General features: G+C 37.5%; 1 protein-coding gene across 4 annotated transcripts in view; it reads left to right on the plus strand.

Moving 5' to 3' along the window:
- SREK1IP1 (SREK1 interacting protein 1) overlaps window positions 1-22661 on the plus strand; it is an 85117-nt gene that overhangs the window by 34653 nt on the left and 27803 nt on the right. For 3 of the 4 annotated variants that reach the window (XM_049707957.1, XM_049707958.1, XM_049707960.1), the window contains exons 4-5: window positions 18404-18476; window positions 21205-21293. In XM_049707957.1, coding sequence (XP_049563914.1) covers window positions 18404-18476; window positions 21205-21293 — 162 coding nt within the window. Of the gene's footprint in view, window positions 1-18403; window positions 18477-21204 lie in introns of all 4 variants that reach the window. The other variant, XM_004270744.3, reaches the window with a different exon arrangement.

Below are 22661 nucleotides of genomic sequence, written 5' to 3' on the forward strand. Positions count from 1 at the left end.
GAAATACTTAAGGATAAATCTGACAAAAGATGTGCAAGACTGAAACATACAAAACATTGATGAGGGATATTAAAGAAATGAATAAATCAAGATATACCATATTCATGGACTAGAAGATTCAATCTTTTTAAAAGTTAGTTCTCACTCTTTGACATAAATCGTAGCAGTATCCTTCTGGATCTGCCTCTTATAGTAATGAAAATGACAACAAACATAAACAAGTGGGACCTAACTAAACTTAAAAGCTTTTTCACAGCAAAGGAAACCATAAACAAAATGACAGTCAACCCACAGAATGGGAGAAAATATTTGCAAATGAAGCGACTAACAAAGGATTACTCTCCAAAATATACTAACAGCTCATGCAGCTCAATATCAAAAAAAACAACCCAGTCAAAAAATGGTCAGAAGATCTAAATAGATGTTTCTCCAAAGAAGTCATACAGGTGGCCAACATGCACATGAAAAGATGCTCAACATCACTAATTTTTAGAGAAATGCAAATCAAAACTACAATGAGGTATCACCTCACACTAGTCAGAATGGCCATCATCAAAAAGCCTACAAACAATAAATGCTGGAGAGGGTGTGGAGAAAAGGGAATGCTCCTACACTGTTGGTGGGAATGTAAATTGGTACAGCCACTATGGAGAATAGTATGGAGGTTCCTTAAAAAACTAAAACTAGAGCTACCACATGATCCACCAGTCCCACTCCTGGGCATATATCCAGAAAAAAAAACAATTTGAAAAGATACATGCACCCCAGCGTTCACTGCAGCACTATTTACAATAGCTGAGACATGGAAACAGCCTAAATGTTCATTGACAGCAGAATGGATAAAGAAGATGTGGTACATGTATACAATGGAATGTAACTCCGCCATAAAAAAGAATGAAATAATGCCATTTGCAGCGACATGGATGGACCTAGAGATTATCATACTAAGTGAAATAAGTTAGACAAAGAAAAATGTATATCACTTATATGTGGAATCTAAAAAGATGATACAGGTGAACTTACTTACAAAACAGAAACAGACTCACAGACTTGGAAAACATACTTATGGTTACCAAAGGGGAAAGGTGGGTGGGAGATAAATTAGGAGTTTGGGACTAACATATACACATGACTGTATATTAAAATAAATAATCAACAAGGACCTACTGTATACCACAGGGAACTCTACTCAGTATTCTGTAATAACCTATATGAAAAAAGAATCTGAAAAACAATGGCTATATGTATAACTGAATCACTTTGCTGTACACCTGAAACTAACACAACATTGTAAATCAATATAAAATAAAAATTAAATTTAAAAAATAATTAAAATGTCAGTTCTCTCCAACTTGATTTATAGATTCAAACTAATTACAATCAAATTCAAGCATGCTGTTTTAGACACGACAAGTCAATTCTAAAGTTCTTGTGGAAATGTAAAGAACCTAGAATAGTCAAAATACTTTGAAAAAGAGCTAAAGTTGGTAAGATTAACACAACCTACTTTCAGAACTTTCTGTAAAGCTACAAGTAATCCCAACAATGTGCTATTGATATAAAAGTTGATTAGTATAAATGAATAGCACCATACATATATGGCCAATTCATTTTTTTTAACTTTTTATTTTGAGATAATTGTAGATTCATATGCAGCTGTAAGAAATAATACAGAGAATTCCTTGTACCCTTTACCCAGTTTCCCTCATCTTCCAAAATTGTATTACAGTATCACAGCCAGGACATTGATTTTGATACAATCAATGTACACAATATTTCTAACACTACAAGGATCACTCATATTGCCCTTCTATAGCCATACCTTTCCTCTTGTCCTTACTTAATCTCTGGCAACCAAAATTTTGCTATTTCTCTAATACTGTAATTTGAAAAATGTTTTATAAATGAAACCATACTTTTCCAGATTGTATTTTTTTCACTAGCTATAATTCTCTGGAGATTCACTCAGGTTGCTATATTTATAAATAGTTTGTTCCTTTTTATTATTGAACACTAGTCTATTATATGGATACCACAGTTTAAGCATTCACCCTTTTAAGGACATCTGAGTTGTTTCCAGTTTGGGGCTATTACAAATAAAGCTGCTTTCAACAGGATTTGGATAAACATAAATCTTTATTTCCATTAGATAATTATCCAAGAGCACAATTGCTGGGTTTTATGGTAGTTGCATATTTAGTTTCTTAATAAACTGCCAAACTGTTTTCAACAGTGGCTATACTATTTTACATCCCTACCAAAGCATGTATGAGTGGCCCCATTTCTCTGTATCCTCACCAGCATTGGATTTTGTCAGTTTTAAAAAATCTTAGCTTTTTGATGATGTACAATTACATCTCAATGTAGTTTTAATTTATATTTCCCCGATGGCTGATAATGTTAAACATTATTTCATAGTATTGAATGTTGAGTTCTTTACATATTCTAGATACTAGTCCTTTTTTTTTTTTTACATCATTGTTGGAGTACAATTGCTTCACAATGGTGTGTCAGTTTCTGCCCTACAACAAAGTGAATCAGTTATACATATACATATGTTCCCATATCTCTTCCCTCTTGCGTCTCACTCCCTCCCACCCTCCCTATCCCACCCCTCCAGGTGGTCACAAAGCACCGAGCTGATCTCTCTGTGCTGTGTGGCTGCTCCCCACTAGCTATCTGTTCTACATTTGGTAGTGCATACATGTCCATGCCACTCTCTCGCCCCGTCACAGCTTACCCTTCCCCCTCCCCATATCCTCAAGTCCATTCTCTAGTAGGTCTGTGTCTTTATTCCTGTCTTACCCTTAGGTTCTTCTGACATTTTTTTTTCTTAAATTCCATATATATGTGTTAGCATACGCTATTTGTCTTTCTCTTTCTGACTTACTTCACTCTGTATGACAGACTCTAGGTCCATGCACCTCATTACAAATAGCTCAATTTCGTTTCCTTTAATGGCTGAGTATTATTCCATGGTATATATCTGCCACATCTTCTTTATCCATTCATCCAATGATGGACACTTAGGTTGTTTCCATCTCCAGGCTATTGTAAATAGAGCTGCAATGAACATTTTGGTACATGACTCTTTTTGAATTATGGTTTTCTCAGTGTATATGCACAGTAGTGGGATTGCTGGGTCATATGGTAGTTCTATTTGTAGTTTTTTAAGGAACCTCCATACTGTTCTCCATAGTGGCTGTATCAATTTACATTCCCACCAACAGGGCAAGAGGGTTCCCTTTTGTCCACACCCTCTCCAGCATTTATTGTTTCTAGATTTTTTGATGTTGGCCATTCTGACTGGTGTGAGATGATATCTCATTGTAGTTTTGATTTGCATTTCTCTAATGATTAATGATGTCGAGCATTCTTTCATGTGTTTGTTGGCAGTCTGTATATCTTCTTTGGAGAAATATCTATTTAGATCTTCTGCCCATTTTTGGATTGGGTTGTTTGTTTTTTTGATACTGAGCTGCATGAGCTGCTTGTAAATTTTGGAGATTAATCCTTTGTCCGTTGCTTCATTTGGAAATATTTTCTCCATTCTGAGGGTTGTCTTTTGGCCTTGTTTATGGTGTCCTTTGCTGTGCAAAAGCTTTGAATTTTCATTACGTCCCATTTGATTATTTTTGTTTTTATTTCCATTTCTCTAGGAGGTGGGTCAAAAAGGATCTTGCTGTGATTTGTGTCATAGATGTTCTGCCTATGTTTTCCTCTAAGAGTCTGATAGTTTCTGGCCTTACATTTAGGTCTTTAATCCATTTTGAGTTTATTTTTGTGTATGGTGTTAGGGAGTGTTCTAATTGCATTCTTTTACATGTAGCTCTCCAGTTTTCCCAGCACCACTTATTGAAGAGGCTGTCATTTCTCCACTGTACATTCCTGCCTCCTTTATCAAAGATATGGTGACCATATGTGCATGGGTTTATCTCTGCGCTTTCTATCCTGTTCCATTGATCTATATATCTGTTTTTGTGCCAGTACCATACTGTCTTGATTACTGTAGCTTTGTAGTATAGTCTGAAGTCAGGGAGCCTGATTCCTCCAGCTCCATTTTTTGTTCTCAAGATTGCTTTGGCTATTCGGGGTCTTTTGTGTTTCCATACAAATTGTGAGCATTTTTGTTCTAGTTCTGTGAAAAATGCCAGTGGTAGTTTGATAGGGATTGCATTGACTCTGTAGAGTGCTTTGGGTAGTAGAGTCATTTTCACAATGTTGATTCTACCAATCCAAGAACATGGTATATCTCTCCATCTATTTGTATCATCTTTAATTTCTTTCATCACTGTCTTATAATTTTCTGCATACAGGTCTTTTGTCTCCTTAGGTAGGTTTATTCCTAGATACTTTATTCTTTTTGTTGCAGTGGTAAATGGGAGTGTTTTCTTAATTTGTCTTTCAGATTTTTCATCATTAGTGTATAGGAATGCCAGAGATTTCTGTGCATTAATTTTGTATCCTGCTACTTTACCAAATTCATTGATTAGCTCTAGTAGTTTTCTGGTAGCATCTTTAGGATTCTGTATGTATAGTATCATGTCATCTGCAAACAGTGACAGCTTTACTTCTTCTTTTCCAATTTGGATTCCTTTTATTTCCTTTTCTTCTCTAATTGCTATGGCTTAAACTTCCAAAACTATGTTGAAGAAGAGTGGTGAGAGTGGGCAACCTTGTCTTGTTCCTGATCTTAGTGGAAATGGTTTCAGTTTTTCACCATTGAGGACAATGTTGGCTGTGGGTTTGTCATATATGGCCTTTATTATGCTGAGGAAAGTTCCCTCTATGCGTACTTTCTGCAGGGTTTTTATCATAAATGCATGCTGAATTTTGTCCAAAGCTTTCTCTGCATCTATTGAGATGATCATATGGGTTTTCTCCTTCAATTTGTTAATATGGTGTATCACGTTGATTGATTTACGTATATTGAAGAATCCTTGCATTCCTGGAATAAACCCACTTCATCATGGTGTATGATCCTTTTAATGTGCTGTTGGATTCTGTTTGCTAGTATTTTGTTGAGGATTTTTGCATCTATGTTAATCAGTGATATTGGCCTGTAGTTTTGTCTTCTTGTGACATCCTTGTCTGGTTTTGGTATCAGGGTGATTGATGGTGGCCTCGTAGAATGTGTTTGGGAGTGTTCCTCCCTCTGCTATATTTTGGAAGAGTTTGAGAAGGATAGGTGTTAGCTGTTCCCTAAATGTTTGATAGAATTCACCTGTGAAGCCATCTGGTCCTGGGCTTTTGTTTCTTGGAAGATTTTTAATCACAGTTTCAATTTCAGTGCTTGAGATTGGTCTGTTCATATTTTCTATATATTCCTGATTCAGTCTTGGCAGGTTGTGCATTTCTAAGAATTGTCCATTTTTTCCAGGTTGTCCATTTTATTGGCATAGAGTTGCTTGTAGTAATCTCTCATGATCTTTTGTATTTCTGCAGTGTCACTTCTCCTTTTTCATTTCTAATTCTATTGATTTCAGTCTTCTCCCTTTTTTTCTTGATGAGTCTGGCTAATGGTTTATCAATTTTGTTTATCTTCTCAAAGAACCAGCTTTTAGTTTTATTGATCTTTGCTATTGTTTCCTTCATTTCTTTTTCATTTATTTCTGATCTGATTTTTATGATTTGTTTCCTTCTGCTAACTGGGGTTTTTTTGATCTTCTTTCTCTAATTGCTTTAGGTGCAAGGTTAAGTTGTTTATTCGAGATGTTTCCTGTTTCTTAAGGTAGGATTGTATTGCTGTAAACTTCCCTCTTAGAACTGCTTTTGCTGCATCCCATAGGTTTTGGGTCGTCAGGTCTCCATTGTCATTTGTTTCTAGGTATTTTTTTATTTCCTCTTTGATTTCTTCAGTGATCACTTCGTTATTAAGTAGTGTATAGTTTAGCCTCCATGTGTTTGTATTTTTTACAGATCTTTTTCTGTAATTGATATCTAGTCTCATAGTGTTGTGGTCGGAACAGATACTTGAGACAATTTCAGTTTTCTTAAATTTACCAAGACTTGGTTTGTGAACCAAGGTATGATCTATCCTGGAGAATGTTTCATGAGCACTTGAGAAAAATGTGTATTCTGTTGTTTTTGGATGGAATGTCCTATAAATATCAATTAAGTCCATCTTGTTTAATGTATCATTTAAAGCTTGTGTTTCCTTATTTATTTTCATTTTGGAAGATCTGTCCACTGGTGAAAGTGGGGTATTAAAGTCCCCTACTATGAATGTGTTACTGTCGATTTCCCCTTTTATGGCTGTTCGTATTTGCCTTATGTATTGAGGTGCTCCTATGTTGAGTGCATAAATATTTACAATTGTTATATCTTCTTCTTGGATCGATCCCTTGATCATTATGTAGTGTCTCTTGTAATAGTCTTTATTTTAAAGTCTATTTTGTCTGATATGAGAATTGCTACTCCAGCTTTCTTTTGGTTTCCATTTGCATGGAATATCTTTTTCCATCCCCTTACTTTCAGTCTGTATGTGTCTCTAGGTCTGAAGTGGGTCTCTTGTAGACAGCATATATATGGGTCTTGTTTTGGTATCCATTCAGAGAGCCTGTGTCTTTTGGTGGGAGCATTTAGTCCATTTCCATTTAAGGTAATTATCGATATGTATGTTCCTATTCCCATTTTCTTAATTGTTTTAGGTTCATGATTGTAGGTCTTTTCCTTCTCTTGTGTTTCTTGCCTAGAGAAGTTCCTTTAGCATTTGTTGTAAAGCTGGTTTGGTGGTGCTGAACTGTCTCAGCTTTTGCTTGTCTGCAAAGGTTTTATTTTCTCCATCAGATCTGAATGAGATCCTTGCTGGCTAGAGTAATCTTGGTTGCAGGTTTTTCTCCTTCATTACTTTAAATATGTCCTGCCAGTCCCTTCTGGCTTGCAGAGTTTCTGCTGAAAGATCAGCTGTTTACCTTATGGGGATTCCCTTGTGTGTTATTTGTTGTTTTTCCCTTGCTGCTTTTAATATGTTTTCTTTGTATTTAATTTTTGACAGTTTGATTAATATGTGTCTTGGCGTATTTCCCTTTGGATTTATCCAGTATGGGACTCTCTGTGCTTCCTGTACTTGATTAACTATTTCCTTTCCCATATTAGGGAAGTTTTCAACTACAATCTCTTCAAATATTTTCTCAGTCCCTTTCTTTTTCTCTTCTTCTTCTGGAACCCCTATAATTCGAATGTTGGTGCATTTAATGTTGTCCCAGAGGTTTCTGAAACTGTTCTCAGTTCTTTTCATACTTTTTTCTTTATTCTGCTCTGCAGTAGTTATTTCCACTATTTTATCTTCCAGGTCACTTATCTGTTCTTCTGCCTCAGTTATTCTGCTATTGATCCCATTTAGAGTAGTTTTAATTTCATTTATTGTGTTGTTCATCGTTGCTTGTTTCATCTTTAGTTCTTCTAGGTCCTTGTTAAATGTTTCTTGCATTTTGTCTATTCTATTTCCAAGATTTTGGATCATCTTTACTATCATTATTCTGAATTCTTTTTCAGGTAGACTGCCTATTTCCTTTTCATTTGTTAGGTCTGGTGGGTTTTTATCTTGCTCCTTCATCTGCTGTGTGTTTTTCTGTCTTCTCATTTTGCTTATCTTACTGTGTTTGGGGTCTCCTTTTTGCAGGCTGCAGGTTCGTAGTTCCCGTTGTTTTTGGTGTCTGTCCCCAGTGGCTAAGGTTGGTTCAGTGGGTTGTGTAGGCTTCCTGTTGGAGAGGATTAGTGCCTGTGTTCTGGTGGATGAGGCTGGATCTTGTCTTTCTGGTGGGCAGGTCCATGTGTGTTCTGGGGTGTCTGTGGACTTATTACGATTTTAGGCAGCCTCTCTGCTAATGGGTGGGGTTTTGTTCCTGTTTTGCTAGTTGTTTGGCATAGGGTGTCCAGCACTGTAGCTTGCTGGTCGTTGAGTGAAGCTGGGTGCTGGTGTTGAGATGGATATCTCTGGGAGATTTTCGCCATTTGATTTTATGTGGAGCTGGGAGGTCTCCTGTGGACCAGTGTCCTGAAGTTGGCTCTCCCACCTCAGAGTTACAGCACTGACTCCTGGCTGCAGCACCAAGAGCCTTTCGTCCACACAGCTCAGAATAAAAGGGAGAAAAAGTAGAAAGAAAGAAAGGAAAGAAAGAAAGAAAGCAAGGAAGGAAGAAGGGAGGGAGGGAGGAGGGAAGGAGGGAAGGAAGGAAAGAAAGAAGATAAAAAAGTAAGATAAAATAAAGTTATTAAAATAAAAAATAATTATTACGAAAAAAATTTTTTAAAGAAAAAAAACGGACAGAACCCTCGGACAAATGATGAAAGCAAAGCTATACAGACAAAATCTCACACAGAAGCATACACATACACACTCACAAAAAAAGGAAAAGGGGAAAAAATCATAAATCTTGCTCTCCAAGTCCACTTCCTCAATTTGGGATGATTCGTTGTCTATTCAGGTATTCCACAGATGCAGGGTACATCAAGTTGATTGTGGAGCTTTAATCCGCTGCTTCTGAGGCTGCTGGGAGAGGTTTCCCTTTCTCTTCTTTGTTGTCACAGCTCCCGGGGCTCAGCTTTGTATTTGGCCCCGCCTCTGCATGGAGGTCACCGGAGGGCATCTGTTCTTCGCTCAGACAGGACAGGGTTAAAGGAGCAGCTTCGGGGACGCTGGCTCACTCAGGCCGGGGGAGGGAGGGGTACGGAGTGCGGGGCGAGCCTGCGGCGGCAGAGGCCGGCGTGACGTTGCACCAGCCTGAGGCGCGCCGTGCCTTCTCCCGGGGAAGTTGTCCCTGGATCCCGGGACCCTGGCAGTGGCGGGCTGCACAGGTTCCCCGGAAGGGGGGTGTTGATAGTGACCTGTGCTCGCACACAGGCTTCTTGGTGGCGGCAGCAGCAGCCTTAGCGTCTCATGCCCGTCTCTGGGGTCCGCGCTTTTAGCCGTGGCTCGCGCCCGTCTCTGGAGCTCCTTTAATCAGCGCTCTTAATCCCCTCTCCTTGCGCACCAGGAAACAAAGAGGGAAGAAAAAGTCTCTTGCCTCTTCGGCAGGTCCAGACTTTTCCCCGGACTCCCTCCCGGCTAGCCATGGTGCACTAAACCCCTGCAGGCTGTGTTCACGCCACCAACCCCAGTCCTCTCCCTGCTCTCCGACCAAAGCCCGAGCCTCAGCTCCCAGCCCCGCCCGCCCCGGCGCGTGAGCAGACAAACCTCTCGGGCTGGTGAGTGCTGGTCCGCACCGATCCTCTGTGCGAGTATCTCTCCGCTTTGCCCTCTGCAACCCTGTTGCTGTGCTCTCCTCCGTGGCTGCGAAGCTTCCCCCTCCGCCACCTGCAGTCTCCTCCCGCGAAGGGGCTTCCTAGTGTGTGGAAACCTTTCCTCCTTCACAGCTCCCTCCCACTGGTGCAGGTCCCGTCCCTATCCTTTTGTCTCTGTTTATTCTTCTTTCTTTTGCCCTACCCAGGTACGTGGGGACTTTCTTGCGTTTTGGGAGGTCTGAGGTCTGCCAGTGTTCAGTAGGTGTTCTGTAGGAGTTGTTCCACGTGTAGATGTATTTCTGGTGTATCTGTGGGGAGGAAGGTGATCTCTGCGTCTTACACTTCGCCATCTTCCCCTCGTTAGATACTAGTCCTTTTTTAGATGCCTGGTTTGCAAATATTTATCCCAATATGTAGCTTTTCTTTTCATCCTCTTAATAGGTGTTTCACAGAACAATAGTTTTTTAATTTTGATAAAGTCCAATTTATTAATTTTTCCTCTTATAGATTGTGCTTTGGTTTCAAGTGTAACTCTTTGCCTGTCTCTTGGTCTCCTTTACTTTTTTCTTAAGTTTTTATAGATTTATATTTTACATTAGGTCCATCATCCATTTGATTTGATTATTGTATAAAATGTGAAACTTAGAGCACTTAGTATTTTGCTTAAGAATGACCACTTGTTCCAGCACTGTTTATTGAAAGGCTATCTTTCTTCCATTGAATTGCTTTTGTGCTCTTGCCAAAAATAAGTTGGTCCTATTTGTGTCGGTTTGTTTCTGGGCTGTCTATAATGTTCCATTGATCTATGTATCTATCCCGCCACCCCATCTTGATTAATGTAGCTATATAATAAGTCTCAAAGTTGGAGGGACTGATTTTTTCTACTTTATTCTTCATTTTCAAAATTGTTTCAACTATTTTAGTTTCTTTTTCCTTCCATATAAATTTTAGAATAATGTTTATATCTACAAAGAATCTTGCTGGAATTTTGATAGGGATTGCCTTAAACATGTTTATCAATTTGGGGAGAATTGACACCTTTACTGTGTTGAGTTTTCCAACCCATAAATCCAGTATGTCTCTCTGTTTATTTAAATCTTTGATTTCTTTTCTCAGCATGGTGTAGTTTTAGGATTATACCTATAAATTTTTTTTGAAAAATTGTAAATGTTTTTTTTTCTTTCGTTGTCTGCATGTTCATTACAAGTATATAGAAGTACAAATGACTTTATGTTTATCTTTTATCTTTGCTAAACTCACTGATTAGTTCTAGGAGTTTTTGGTAGATTCTTTGGAATTTTCTATGTAAACCATCATGTCATCTGCAAATAAGAACAGTTTTATTTCTTCCATTTTGATCTATAAGCCTTTTGTTTTCCTTTCTTGATTTATTGCTATGGCTAGAACTTACAGCACTATGTTGAAAAAGAGCAGTGAGAGATGAATTCTTATCTGGATTCCACTTCTAGGGGAAAAACCATATAGACCTTAATGGTTAGCTGTATGTTTTTTTGGTAGCAGCTCTTTATCAAGTTGAGGAAGTTTCCCTCTATTCCTATTTTTAAAGAGTTTTTATCATGAATGGGTGTCAGGTTTTGCCAAATGCATTTTCTGCATCAGTTGATATGATCCTACAATTTTTCTTCTTTAGCCTCTTAATACAGTGGATTACATTAAATTTTTGAATATTCAACCAGCCTTGCATCCCTTGAATAAATCACACTTGGTCACAATGTATAACTTTTTTTTATTTTTATTTATTTTTTTTGCGGTATGCGGGCCTCTCACTGTTGTGGCCTCTCCCGTTACGGAGCACAGGCTCCAGACGCACAGGCTCAGCGGCCATGGCTCACGGGCCTAGCCGCTCCGCGGCATGTGAGATCTTCCCAGACCGGGGCACGAACCCATATCCCCTGCATCGGCAGGCGGACTCTCAACCTGTGCCACCAGGGAAGCCCTAGATTCTGTTAATTTATGGTGTTGTTGAGTTCTTCTATATCCTTGCTAACTTTATGTGTAGTTTCTGTCAGTTGCTGAGAGAAGGATGTTGAAGTCTCCAGCTATCATGGATTTGTCTGTTTCTCCCTTCAGGTCTATCGTTTTTGCTTCATGTATTTTTCAGCTCTGTTGTTTGGTGCATACACACTTAGGATTGCTATGTCTTCTTAGTGGGTTGAAACCTTTATTGTTATATAATGTCTGTCTCTCTCACTGGTTATTTTCTTTGTTCTAAAGTTTGTTTTATCTGATATTAATATAGCCATTCTAGCTTTCCTTTGATGTTTGTGTTACATCTCCATTTCTGTCCTTTTGCTTTCAGTGTGCCTATATCATTATATTTGAGGTGAGAGCCTTATAGACAGCATGTAGATGAGTCATATTTCTCAATCCACTCTGCCAATTTCATTGGTTTTTTTTTTTTTTTAATGCTTGGCTTTTTTTGTTTATTTTTATTTATTTATTTTTGGCTGTGTTGGGTCTTCATTTCTGTGTGAGGGCTTTCTCTAGTTGTGGTAAGCGGGGGGCCACTCTTCATCGCGGTGCACGGGCCTCTCACTATCGCGGCCTCCCTTGTTGCGGAGCACAGGCTCCAGACACGCAGGCTCAGTAGTTGTGGTTCATGGGCCCAGCTGCTCCGTGGCATGTGGGATCTTCCCAGACCAAGGCTCGAACTCGTGTCCCCTGCATTAGCAGGCAGATTCTCAACCACTGCGCCACCAGGGAAGCCCCATTGGTATTCTTTTGAAGTTTAATATAATTATATGTTAGGGCTTAAGTCTGCCATTTTATTATTTGTTTTCTGATTATTCTGTTTTTTTATTTCTCTGTTCTTTTTTTTCCCTACCTTTCTGTGGGGTCCCATGGAGTATTTTTTTAGGATTGTCTATAGTGCTTTGATTTCACTCTAGTGTCACTTGAACACTTGTACAGTTCCATTTTGATGTATCTATAGTGTCTTTGAATATATCCATAATGTTTAAAATTTTTTCTGTAGTGTTCTGTATAACATTTTCAATGGTTACTCTAGGTATTACATTATGTATACATAATTTATCATAATCTACTGGTGTTGTCATTTTACTAGTTCAAGTGAAATGTAGAAAACTAACCTCTCTTTATGTACTTTTACCCTCTCCCATTTATAGTCATCCTCAGTATGTTCCCTGCATACACATAGAACTACATCAGACACTGTTATAGTTTTTGCTTCCACCCTCAAACAAAATTTAGAAATTCAAAAGAAAGAAAGCCTGTTGCACCCATATTTTTGCTTACTGTGTTCTTTCTTCTTGATGTTACAGCATTTCCTTTCCTTTAGATAACTTCCTGTAGCCATTCTTTTGGGGAATGTCTGCTGGTGACAGATTCTTTTAGTTTTCCTTTATCTGAGAACATCTTGATTTCTTTTCATTTTTTTTTAACATCTTTATTGGATATAATTGTTTTACAATGGTGTGTTAGTTTCTGCTTTATAACAAAGTGAATCAGTTATACATGTACATATATCCCCATATCTCTTCCCTCTTGCGTCTCCCTCCCTCCCACCCTCCCTATCCCACCCCTCTAGGTGGTCACAAAACACCAAGCTAATCTCCCTGTGCTATGCGGCTGCTTCCCACTAGCTATCTATTCTACATTTGGTAGTGTATATATGTCCATGCCTCTCTCTCACTTTGTACCAGCTTACCCATCCCCCTCCCCATATCCTCAAGTCCATTCTCTAGTAGGCCTGTGTCTTTATTCCCATCTTGCCCCTAGGTTCTTCATGACCATTTTTCTTATTTTTAGATTCCATATATATATATACGTTAGCATACAGTATTTGTTTTTCTCTTTCTGACTTACTTCACTCTGTATGACAGACTCTTGGTCCATCCACCTCTCTACAAATAACTCAATTTCGTCTCTTTTTATGGCTGAGTAATATTCCATTGTATATATATGTGCCACATCTTGTTTATCCATTCGTCTGTTGATGGACACTTAGGTTGCTTCCATGTCCTGGCTATTGTAAATATAGCTGCAATGAACATTGTGGTACATGACTCTTTTTGAATTAAGTTTTTCTTGGGGTATATGCCCAGTAGTGGGATTGCTGGGTCATATGATGGTTCTACTTTTAGTTTTTTAAGGAACCTCCATACTGTTCTCCATAGTGGCTGTATCAATTTACATTCCCACCAACAGTGCAAGAGGGTTCCCTTTTCTCCACACCCTCTCCAGCATTATTGTTTGTAGAGTTTTTTTTTTTTTTTTTTTTTTTTTGTGGTACGCGGGCCTCTCACTGTTGTGGCTTCTCCCGCTGCAGAGCACAGGCTCTGGACGCGCAGGCTCAGCGGCCATGGCTCACGGGCCCAGCCGCTCCGTGGCATGTGGGATCTTCCCGGACCGGGGCACAAACCCGTGTCCCCTGCATCGGCAGGCAGACTCTCAACCACTGCGCCACCAGGGAAGCCCGTTTGTAGAGTTTTTGATGATGACCATTCTGACTTGTGTGAGGTGATATCTCATTGTAGTTTTGATATGCATTTCTCTAATGATTAATGATGTTGAGCATTCTTTCATGTTTTGTTGGCAATCTGTATGTCTTCTTTGGAGAAATGTCTATTTAGGTCTTCTGCCCATTTTTGGATTGGGTTGTTTGTTTTTTTGATACTGAGCTGCATGAGCTGCTTGTAAATTTTGGAGATTAATCCTTTGTCAGTTGCTTCATTTACAAATATTTTCTCCCATTCTGAGAGTTGTCTTTTCATCTTGTTTATGGTTTCCTTTGCTGTGCAAAAGCTTTTAAGTTTCATTAGGTCCCATTTGTTTATTTTTGTTTTTATTTCCATTTCTCTAGGAGGTGTGTCAAAAAGGATCTTGCTGTGATTTATGTCATAGAGTGTTCTGCCTATGTTTTCCTCTAACACTTTAATAGTGTCTGGCCTTACGTTTAGTTCTTTAATCCATTTTGAGTTTATTTTTGTGTATGGTGTTAGGGAGTGTTCTAATTGCATTCTTTTACATATAGCTCTCCAGTTTTCTCAGCACCACTTATTTAAGAGGCTGTCTTTTCTCCACTGTATATTCTTGCCTCCTTTATCAAAGATAAGGTGACCATATGTGCGTGGGTTTATCTCTGGACTTTCTATCCTGTTCCATTGATCTATATTTCTGTTTTTGTACCAGTACCATACGGTCTTAATTACTGTAGCTTTGTAGTATAGTCTGTAGTCAGGGAGCCTGATTCCTCCAGCTCTGTTTTTGTTTCTCAAGATTGCTTTGGCTATTCAGGGTCTTTTGTGTTTCCATACAAATTGTGAGATTTTTTGTTCTAGTTCTGTGAAAAATGCCAGTGGTAGTTTGATAGGGATTGCATTGACTCTGTAGAGTGCTTTGGGTAGTAGAGTCATTTTCACAATGTTGATTCTACCAATCCAAGAACATGGTATATCTCTCCATCTATTTGTATCATCTTTAATTTCTTTCATCACTGTCTTATAATTTTCTGCATACAGGTCTTTTGTCTCTTTAGGTAGGTTTATTCCTAGATACTTTATTCTTTTTGTTGCAGTGGTAAATGGGAGTGTTTTCTTAATTTGTCTTTCAGATTTTTCATCATTAGTGTATAGGAATGCCAGAGATTTCTGTGCATTAATTTTGTATCCTGCTACTTTACCAAATTCATTGATTAGCTCTAGTAGTTTTCTGGTAGCATCTTTAGGATTCTCTATGTATAGTATCGTGTCATGTGCAAACCGTGACAGCTTTACTTCTTCTTTTCCAATTTGGATTCCTTTTATTTCTTTTCCTTCTCTGATTGCTGTGGCTAAGACTTCCAAAAGTATGTTGAAGAAGAGTGGTGAGAGTGGGCAACCTTGTCTTGTTCCTGATCTTAGTGGATATGGTTTCAGTTTTTCACCATTGAGGATGATGTTAGCTGTGGGTTTGTCATATATGGCCTTTATTATGTTGAGGTAAGTTCCCTCTATGCTTACTTTCTGGAGAGTTTTTATCATAAATGGGTGTTGAATTTTGTCAAAAGCTTTCTCTGCATCTATTGAGATGATTATATGGGTTTTCTCCTTCAATTTGTTAATATGGTGTATCACATTGATTTGCGTATATTGAAGAATCCTTGCATCCCTGGGGTATACCCCACTTAATCATGGTGTATGATCCTTTTAATGTGCTGTTGGATTGTTTTTGCTAGTATTTTGTTGAGGATTTTTGCATCTCTGTCCATCAGTGTTATTGGCCTGTAGTGTTCTTTCTTTGTGACATCTTTGTCTGGTTTTGTTATCAGAGTGATGGTGGCCTTGTGGCATGAGTTTGGGAGTATTCCTCCCTCTGCTATATTTTGGAAGAGTTTGAGAAGGATGGGTGTTAGCTGTTCTCTAAACGTTTGATAGAATTCGCCTGTGAAGCCATCTGTCTTTTCATTTTTGAAGAATATTTTCACTGGGTAGAGGATTCCAGGATTCCACTTCATTCTGGCTTCCATCTTTTCTGATAAGAAATGTGCTTTCATTCTAATTGTTTTGCTTCTATAAGTAACATATCATTTTTCTCTGACTGTTTTCAATATTTTTTTCTTTGTCATTAGTTTTCAGAAGCTTAGTTATGATGTGTCTTGATATGAATTTCTTGGAATTTATTTTGAATATGTAGGTTTATGTCTTACCAAATTTAGGAAGTTTTCAGCAATTATTTCTTCAAGCACCTTTTTTTTTAGCCTTCTTTATCCTTGCTTTGCAGGACTCTAATGACATAAATATTAGCTCTTTTGCTGTTATCCCACAGGTTTCTGAAGCTCTGTTCTTTTTACGTCTTTTTTCTCTCCATCATTCAGATAGGGTGATTTATATTGTTTTGTCTTCCTGTTCAGTGATTATTTCCTCTGTGTTTCTATTCTGCTCTTGAGCCCTTCCACTGAGTTTTTAATTTCAGTTTATTGTATTTTTAGTTCTAAAATTTCTATTTGTTTCTTCTTGGATTTTTTTAAAATTAATTAATTTATTTGTTTTTATTTTTGGCTGTGTTGGGTCTTTGTTGCTGTGTGCAGGCTTTCTCTAGTTGCAACGAGCAGGGGCTAGTCTTTGTTGCAGTGCACAGGCTTCTCATTGTCGTGGCTTCTCTTGTTGTGGAGCATGGGCTCTAGGCGTGCGGGCTTCAGTAGTTGTGACATGCGGGCTCTAGAGCGCAGGCTTAGTATTTGTGGCACACGGGCTTAGTTGCTCCGCGACACGTGGGATCTTCCCAGACCAGGGATCGAACCTGTGTCCCCTGCATTGGCAGGTGGATTCTTAACCACTGAGCCACCAGGGAAGCCCTCTTCTTTGGATTTTTTTATTTCTTTGGGGATTTCTGTTTTTTCATTGTTTGAAGCATGTTCATAGTTGCCCATTGAAGCATTTTTATGATGGCTGCATTGAAATCTTTTTCAGATAATTCTAATATTTCTGTCATTGTGGTGTTGTCATCTGTTGTTTAATTCTGTATTCAATTAGAGGTCTTTCTGGTTCTTCATTTGATGATTTCTTTTCAGTTGAAACTTGGACATATATAAAACTCTGGCTTTTCTTTAAACATTTTGTTTTATCTGATTTTCTCTGGTACCACTCCAGAATGAAAATTGAGGATGCCAACTTGTTCCTGCCAGATGAAAATAAAAGTTCAGTTTCACCACTCAGCCTCTACCAAAACCTAAGGTGGACACGGCTTCTTCTTACTGCTGGGTGAAGGTCGGAATTTCAGCTCCCTGTGTGGTGCCCCCTGACACCATGGTGAGGGTAGTCTTGTTACCCCTGGGTGACAGTGAAAGCACTGACTTTCATTAGGTCTCTTCTGACAATACTTAAGCATGGAGGGGAGGAGTGCCTCATTACTGCTGGGTGGGGTTGGCAGTCCAGGCTCCTTGCGTGGTCTCCACTGACACTGTTAATGGAGGTCTTATTACTGGTCAGTGGGGATGAAAGTTTGTCTCACCACTTAGACTTCTCAGGAAGGGGGATTGAGATGTCTCATCACAGACTCACGGGGGGAAGTCTGTGTTCTTCACTCAGCCTTTGGTAATATGGGTGGGGGTGGTGCCCCATTTTTTTCTGTGGTGTTTGGCTGGAAATGGCAGTTACTATCTAAAAGTTTCCTGTCACTAGGCTGTCCCTTTCTTGGTCCTTTGGCTAGAGAGAGCAGGCTATTGTTGGGGTATTTTTGTCTGCACCTGTTGATATTGCCAGGTTGCCGGCTTCTTCAGCTGTAAGTCTGGGCTATATAAAGCAAAAATAAATTTCAGGGAACTCAGCAGTGTGTCGTTTTCTGGATTTCAAGATCCCTAGCTAGTGTCTGTCTTTCCACCTTTTACAGTCTTCTTATGCTTGTTTTTGTAATGTCTGGGGTTTGTAGTTATATTTAATGGGAGGAATAGGAAAAGTACATCTACTTCATCTTCCTAGAAGCAGAAGTTCAATGGATTTTTGACAGAGGTGAAAAGGCAGTTCTGTACAGAAAGAATAGTCTTTTCAGCAAATGGTGTTAGAATAAAAGAATATCAAAAAAAAGTGTTAAGTGAAAGAAATAAGTTGGAAAATATGTATTATATGCCACAATCCATTTTTCAAATGACATAAAAACTTGGGACTTACATGTAATTATGTTTGTATAAGTGAATGTTTGTGTCTATTTGGTTATGTATAGAGAAAGCCTAGAAGAATACACACCAAATTGTGTATTTAATAAACAAGATAGAGAATAGTATGTATTCTCTCCTTCTGAGATACCAACGACATAAATATTAGATGTGGTTATTGTCCCGTGACCCTAAGATTTCATGATCCTAATTTTGCTTGAAAAAGAAGATTTTTAAAATTATACATGATTGTATTGTTTCGTTTCTTAAGGCCTGGAATAGTACCCACCAAACAGTCGACATTGATTTGCTTTAGGAATTAGAAATGAAATATTTGAATTTTTTACTTAATGTACTTAGTAGATTTGAAATCTGTATTAAAAGCATATAGTACTTTTATAATGTTTTTAATGAGTAAAAATAATCAAGAAAGGGGACATTGTTACAAAAAAAGTGCAGTATCCTAACAGTGAAATTCACCAACCAACAACCAAAATCAAAAAATGTATACATACCATATTAGTATATAAACTGATGGTGACCTGATTCTTTCCCCTCAACACACAGGAATAAATGAAGAAGAGGAGAAGAAAAAAGCAAAAAGCAAAGAGAAAATCAAGTTGAAAAAAAAAAGGAAAAGGTATTTTTTAACATTTTTTTTAAAAAAGCAGGACTATGGATCTAGATGGATTATAAAATTTTATTTTTCATGTTATAGTCCAGTTAATTTAATATTATCTTAATGAAAGTTAGGTGTTCAGTTGTTTCTGAAAATAACAAAATCCTTCATGTCAGGAATCAAAAATAAAGTCAGCACTCAGCCACCTTAAATTTTCTTTTTTGGAGCAAATCAAGGTATAAATAAATAACAGCCCCGCCTGCTTTTTTTACATCTTTATTAGAGTATAATTGCTTTACAATAGTGTGTTAGTTTCTGCTTTATAACAAAGTGAATCGGTTATACATGTACATATGTTCCCATCTCTTCCCTCTTGCATCTCCCTCCCTCCCACCCTCCCTATCCCACCCCTCTAGGTGGTCACAAAGCACCGAGCTGATCTCCCTGTGCTATGCGGCTGCTTCCCACTAGCTATCTACCTTATGTTTGGTAGTGTATACATGTCCATGCCTCTCTCTCACTTTGTCACAGCTTACCCTTCCCCCTCCCCATATCCTCAAGTCCATTCTCTAGTAGGTCTGTGTCTTTATTCCTGTCTTACCCCTAGGTTCTTCATGACATTTCCACCCACTTCTTTTATGTATTCTATTTGTATTCTAGAATTTTTAAGTTTTAGAACATAAGTTTTTAATTGGACGTATGTCTAAATTCTTCACATATATATTTTGTCCTCATATGTATGAATTTGGAGCTTAAATATTTGTATTCTCAAAATATCATTGCCATGGCTAAGAAATTAATTTATTAATAGGATTTATGTACTCATTTATCATGCTAAAAATACCTACAGATCTTTCAGAATTCTCATCAGCCACCTATGAATTTTTACTATCAACTCTTTTAACAAAAACTGGCTAAAGAAATTGATCAAAAGACTTAAGAGGCAACTTCTTCCTTGGTTCATGAGTGCACTTTCATTTACACTAGAATAAACATGTACATATAGACACTTTTTAAGGCATTTAGCAGGTAGTAATATCTAGCTTGGACCTTAGTTCTCTGACAGTAGGTTCTGCACATCAGGTGTTGTCACTTTGTGGTTTTTATAGAGCATGTAATATATACATTCTAACACCCTCAGCTACTTTATAAATTGGAAAAGTTAACTCACTTTCAGGTGTTGGGAGTTAATAATGTTTAAGAACTAACACAGGAAGGTAGAGCTCAGTGTATTGTGTAGTCCGATGAGTGTATTGTTTAATCATTTGCATTAGCACAGCATGTGGATCGCTTACAGGAGAAGTGAGATTTTCTGTTTTCTTCCAAATTTTCATGTACTGGTTTTAGAGTAACATATTATTTACTCAAGCCTCTCTACCTTGGGCCTCACCCACCTCAGACAGGGCCTGAAATTAAAAGAACTTTTCTAAGTACACTTAGCAAAGGTAACGCCACCTGATGTGGTTGCTCTGCCAAAGTATAACATTCTGCCTTAAAGAGAACCCAGGTCCAGAAAGCCAAAGAAAAAAGTGCAGGCAGAGAAGCAGCGCTAGTTAGAATGTAGAGGTCAAGCAGGTCTTTAAACAGGAAAGTAGGCAATAGTTGAGAAAAAGAGTTGAAGAGAGTGCAAGAGAATACATGAGAAAATAAGCTCAGGAGATGACTAGAGTCTGAGAAGATGGACAAGGAAAAGGAAGGAACACAATGTTACAGAAACAGGGGGAGGCTGAGAGTCCCTGATCAAGGAAGGCAGTCAAGGAATTCGCAGTGAGTCACTCTACAGACACAACCTTGTAGTCTCATGTTGTTTACTTTGCCTTCTACTGTATGTGTTTTAGGTTTTCTTAGTTTGGGTTTTAACTTCTAATGTTTAGATCACTCAGCTATCTCTGGGATGCCTTTTATATTTTAAATTAACTCAGTTTCTGTTCAGTCACACATATTTGGGGTCTGGATAGTGTTGCACATCTTTTTACACATCTCTTAAGAGAGATGGGGTTTTTTGTTCGTTTTTTGTTATTTTTCATTAGAGGAAAGAATTCTACAGTTTATTTTCCCAATTTAGTATTCGAGTAATATAAGAAAAATAAAGTATAATGATAAGTTATTCTCATTCATTTATAGAGTATACATTTAAAAGCATTCTTTCTGTAACTAGTGAAAATTATTTCAGAATGCAAGTGTTCATCTGTATCACTCTGCATGTAAAAGAATCAAGTACTTTAACTTGAAAAATAAAATAAAACAAAAGTGCTTTTATTTTGCTAATTTTCAGGTTTCATTCATTTATACGGAGGTACAACTGTAGCCCTTTTTATATAATTGTATCCTTTGTGGCTCTTTTAAGAGAATATGCGAACAAGTTATTATATACACAAGTGAATTGTGTATATAATGAGGGTTGGTAAATGACATTTTCTTTGCCTTATAAGAAAGATTTTGAAGGGTACACAGGATGAAAAACTGAAAATCACAGAAAAATTATTTCATCCTTACTGAATTTAAAACTCATAACTAGAACTGAGCAGAATAGAGACATTTCTTTTGTTAGTTTCTCTGGCTAAGTGGCAAAAACTCTGAATACTGTATTTTAAGAGAATACAAATATATAAAGCACATTTTGTTTGAATTCCTTTATATTTATACTCCCACCTTATTCCAAGAAGGATTTAAGGCAGTTCAAATTCCATTTAAATGTACCCATCAACCATAAATACAATTATCAGTCAGCATGCATTATTACTCATAGGTCTTATTCATCCAGTTCCACTGAAGAGGACACTTCAAAACAAAAGAAACAAAGATATCAGAAGAAAGAAAAGAAAAAAGAGAAAAAGAGTAAGTCAAAAAAGGGGAAGCATCACAAAAAGGACAAAAAGAAGAGAAAAAAGGAAAAGCATTCCTCTGCCCCTAATAGTTCTGAAATCTCCAAAAAGTAACTGAGACTTTGGCCTGACCCATTAAATTTAAAAATATGGTTTTGAAAATTATTAGACTTTCCTTGAAATTTGCTATATAATTATGCTTGGCAATAAATCACAGCCTTTTCCATATAGACATTTTTTCATATATGGGGCCATTACTGTCTGGCAGTATTTTAGTGTACTATGATTATAGAGAATTGAATCAGTCTTATTACCTGATAGCCATGCCCCAAGTATGGATATTTGTGCAACAAAACTCATTGTTTTTGGTATTCCTCTGTGTGTGTGTCTGGCTAGTGTTATTACTTCATAAGTTGATTGTAAATGGCTTTACTACAGTCAACACAGGCAATATACTTAGCAGTTAATGAGTACTGCTAAATTAAGTGTCCACCTTCCAGTGTTAAAGTGAGGTAGGGGATAATGCTTTGCGCTTGACACTGAAAATTTTCATAGCTTTATATCCTATGATAATGTATAAGGAGAGTGAAGTTTTTCACTGTTGTTTTTAAATCTTGGCTTTTTTTGGATGTCACAGGAGATGAAGCTGCTTTATTGGTCTTGACTAGAACTTTTTAAATGAATGGCATCAGCAGGAAGATGATAATGAAAGTATTTATAACAAAATTTCACTGTTTTCTGAGATGCAGAGTTTCTAGTACCTGCGTCCTTGGCTTTTGTAACAAAATATTTCTTCCTTGCTTAAAAAGACAAGTCTAGTTCAGCCTACTTGTAGGTCTCATAGAGATGATGCTGTGTTGTGCAGGATTTTTAAGATAGACTCCTGGGTTGTTTTACAAATATGCCATATTGGCATGTCTTAAAGAGTTACCTCAAACACAGAACTTTTTATTTAGGAGGATAACAGCTAAATCTTCATTAGAACTGATTTTTATTGTATTCGGTATGTAAATTTTATGACGCTTGTTTCTATGAGTAATGTGGAAATTTTTTATAAATGTGAACATACATATATATTTGTCTGAAATAATTTGTAGTTTTGAAGCAGGTTTCCACTGAATTTATGGTTTCATAAATGACTAGTTTGGGGTGTTTCTCTCTTTGACTTCAATCATAAACCTCAGGAGCAGTGACAAAAATTTAGGATTAAGAATTTTATTCTGTATTTTTTAAAATTTAAGAGTCAGGGAGTTACATCATGAAAGCCTTTATATAACAATGGAAATTTTATATGAGTTAGCATTTTCAAACACATAGTTGTAGATATAAATGTTTCTACATTTTTTTAATTTCTCAGTGATACTTGGATATCCCTTATGTC

Source organism: Orcinus orca, chromosome 3, assembly GCF_937001465.1.
Source record: "Orcinus orca chromosome 3, mOrcOrc1.1, whole genome shotgun sequence".
Classification (NCBI taxonomy): domain Eukaryota; kingdom Metazoa; phylum Chordata; class Mammalia; order Artiodactyla; family Delphinidae; genus Orcinus; species Orcinus orca.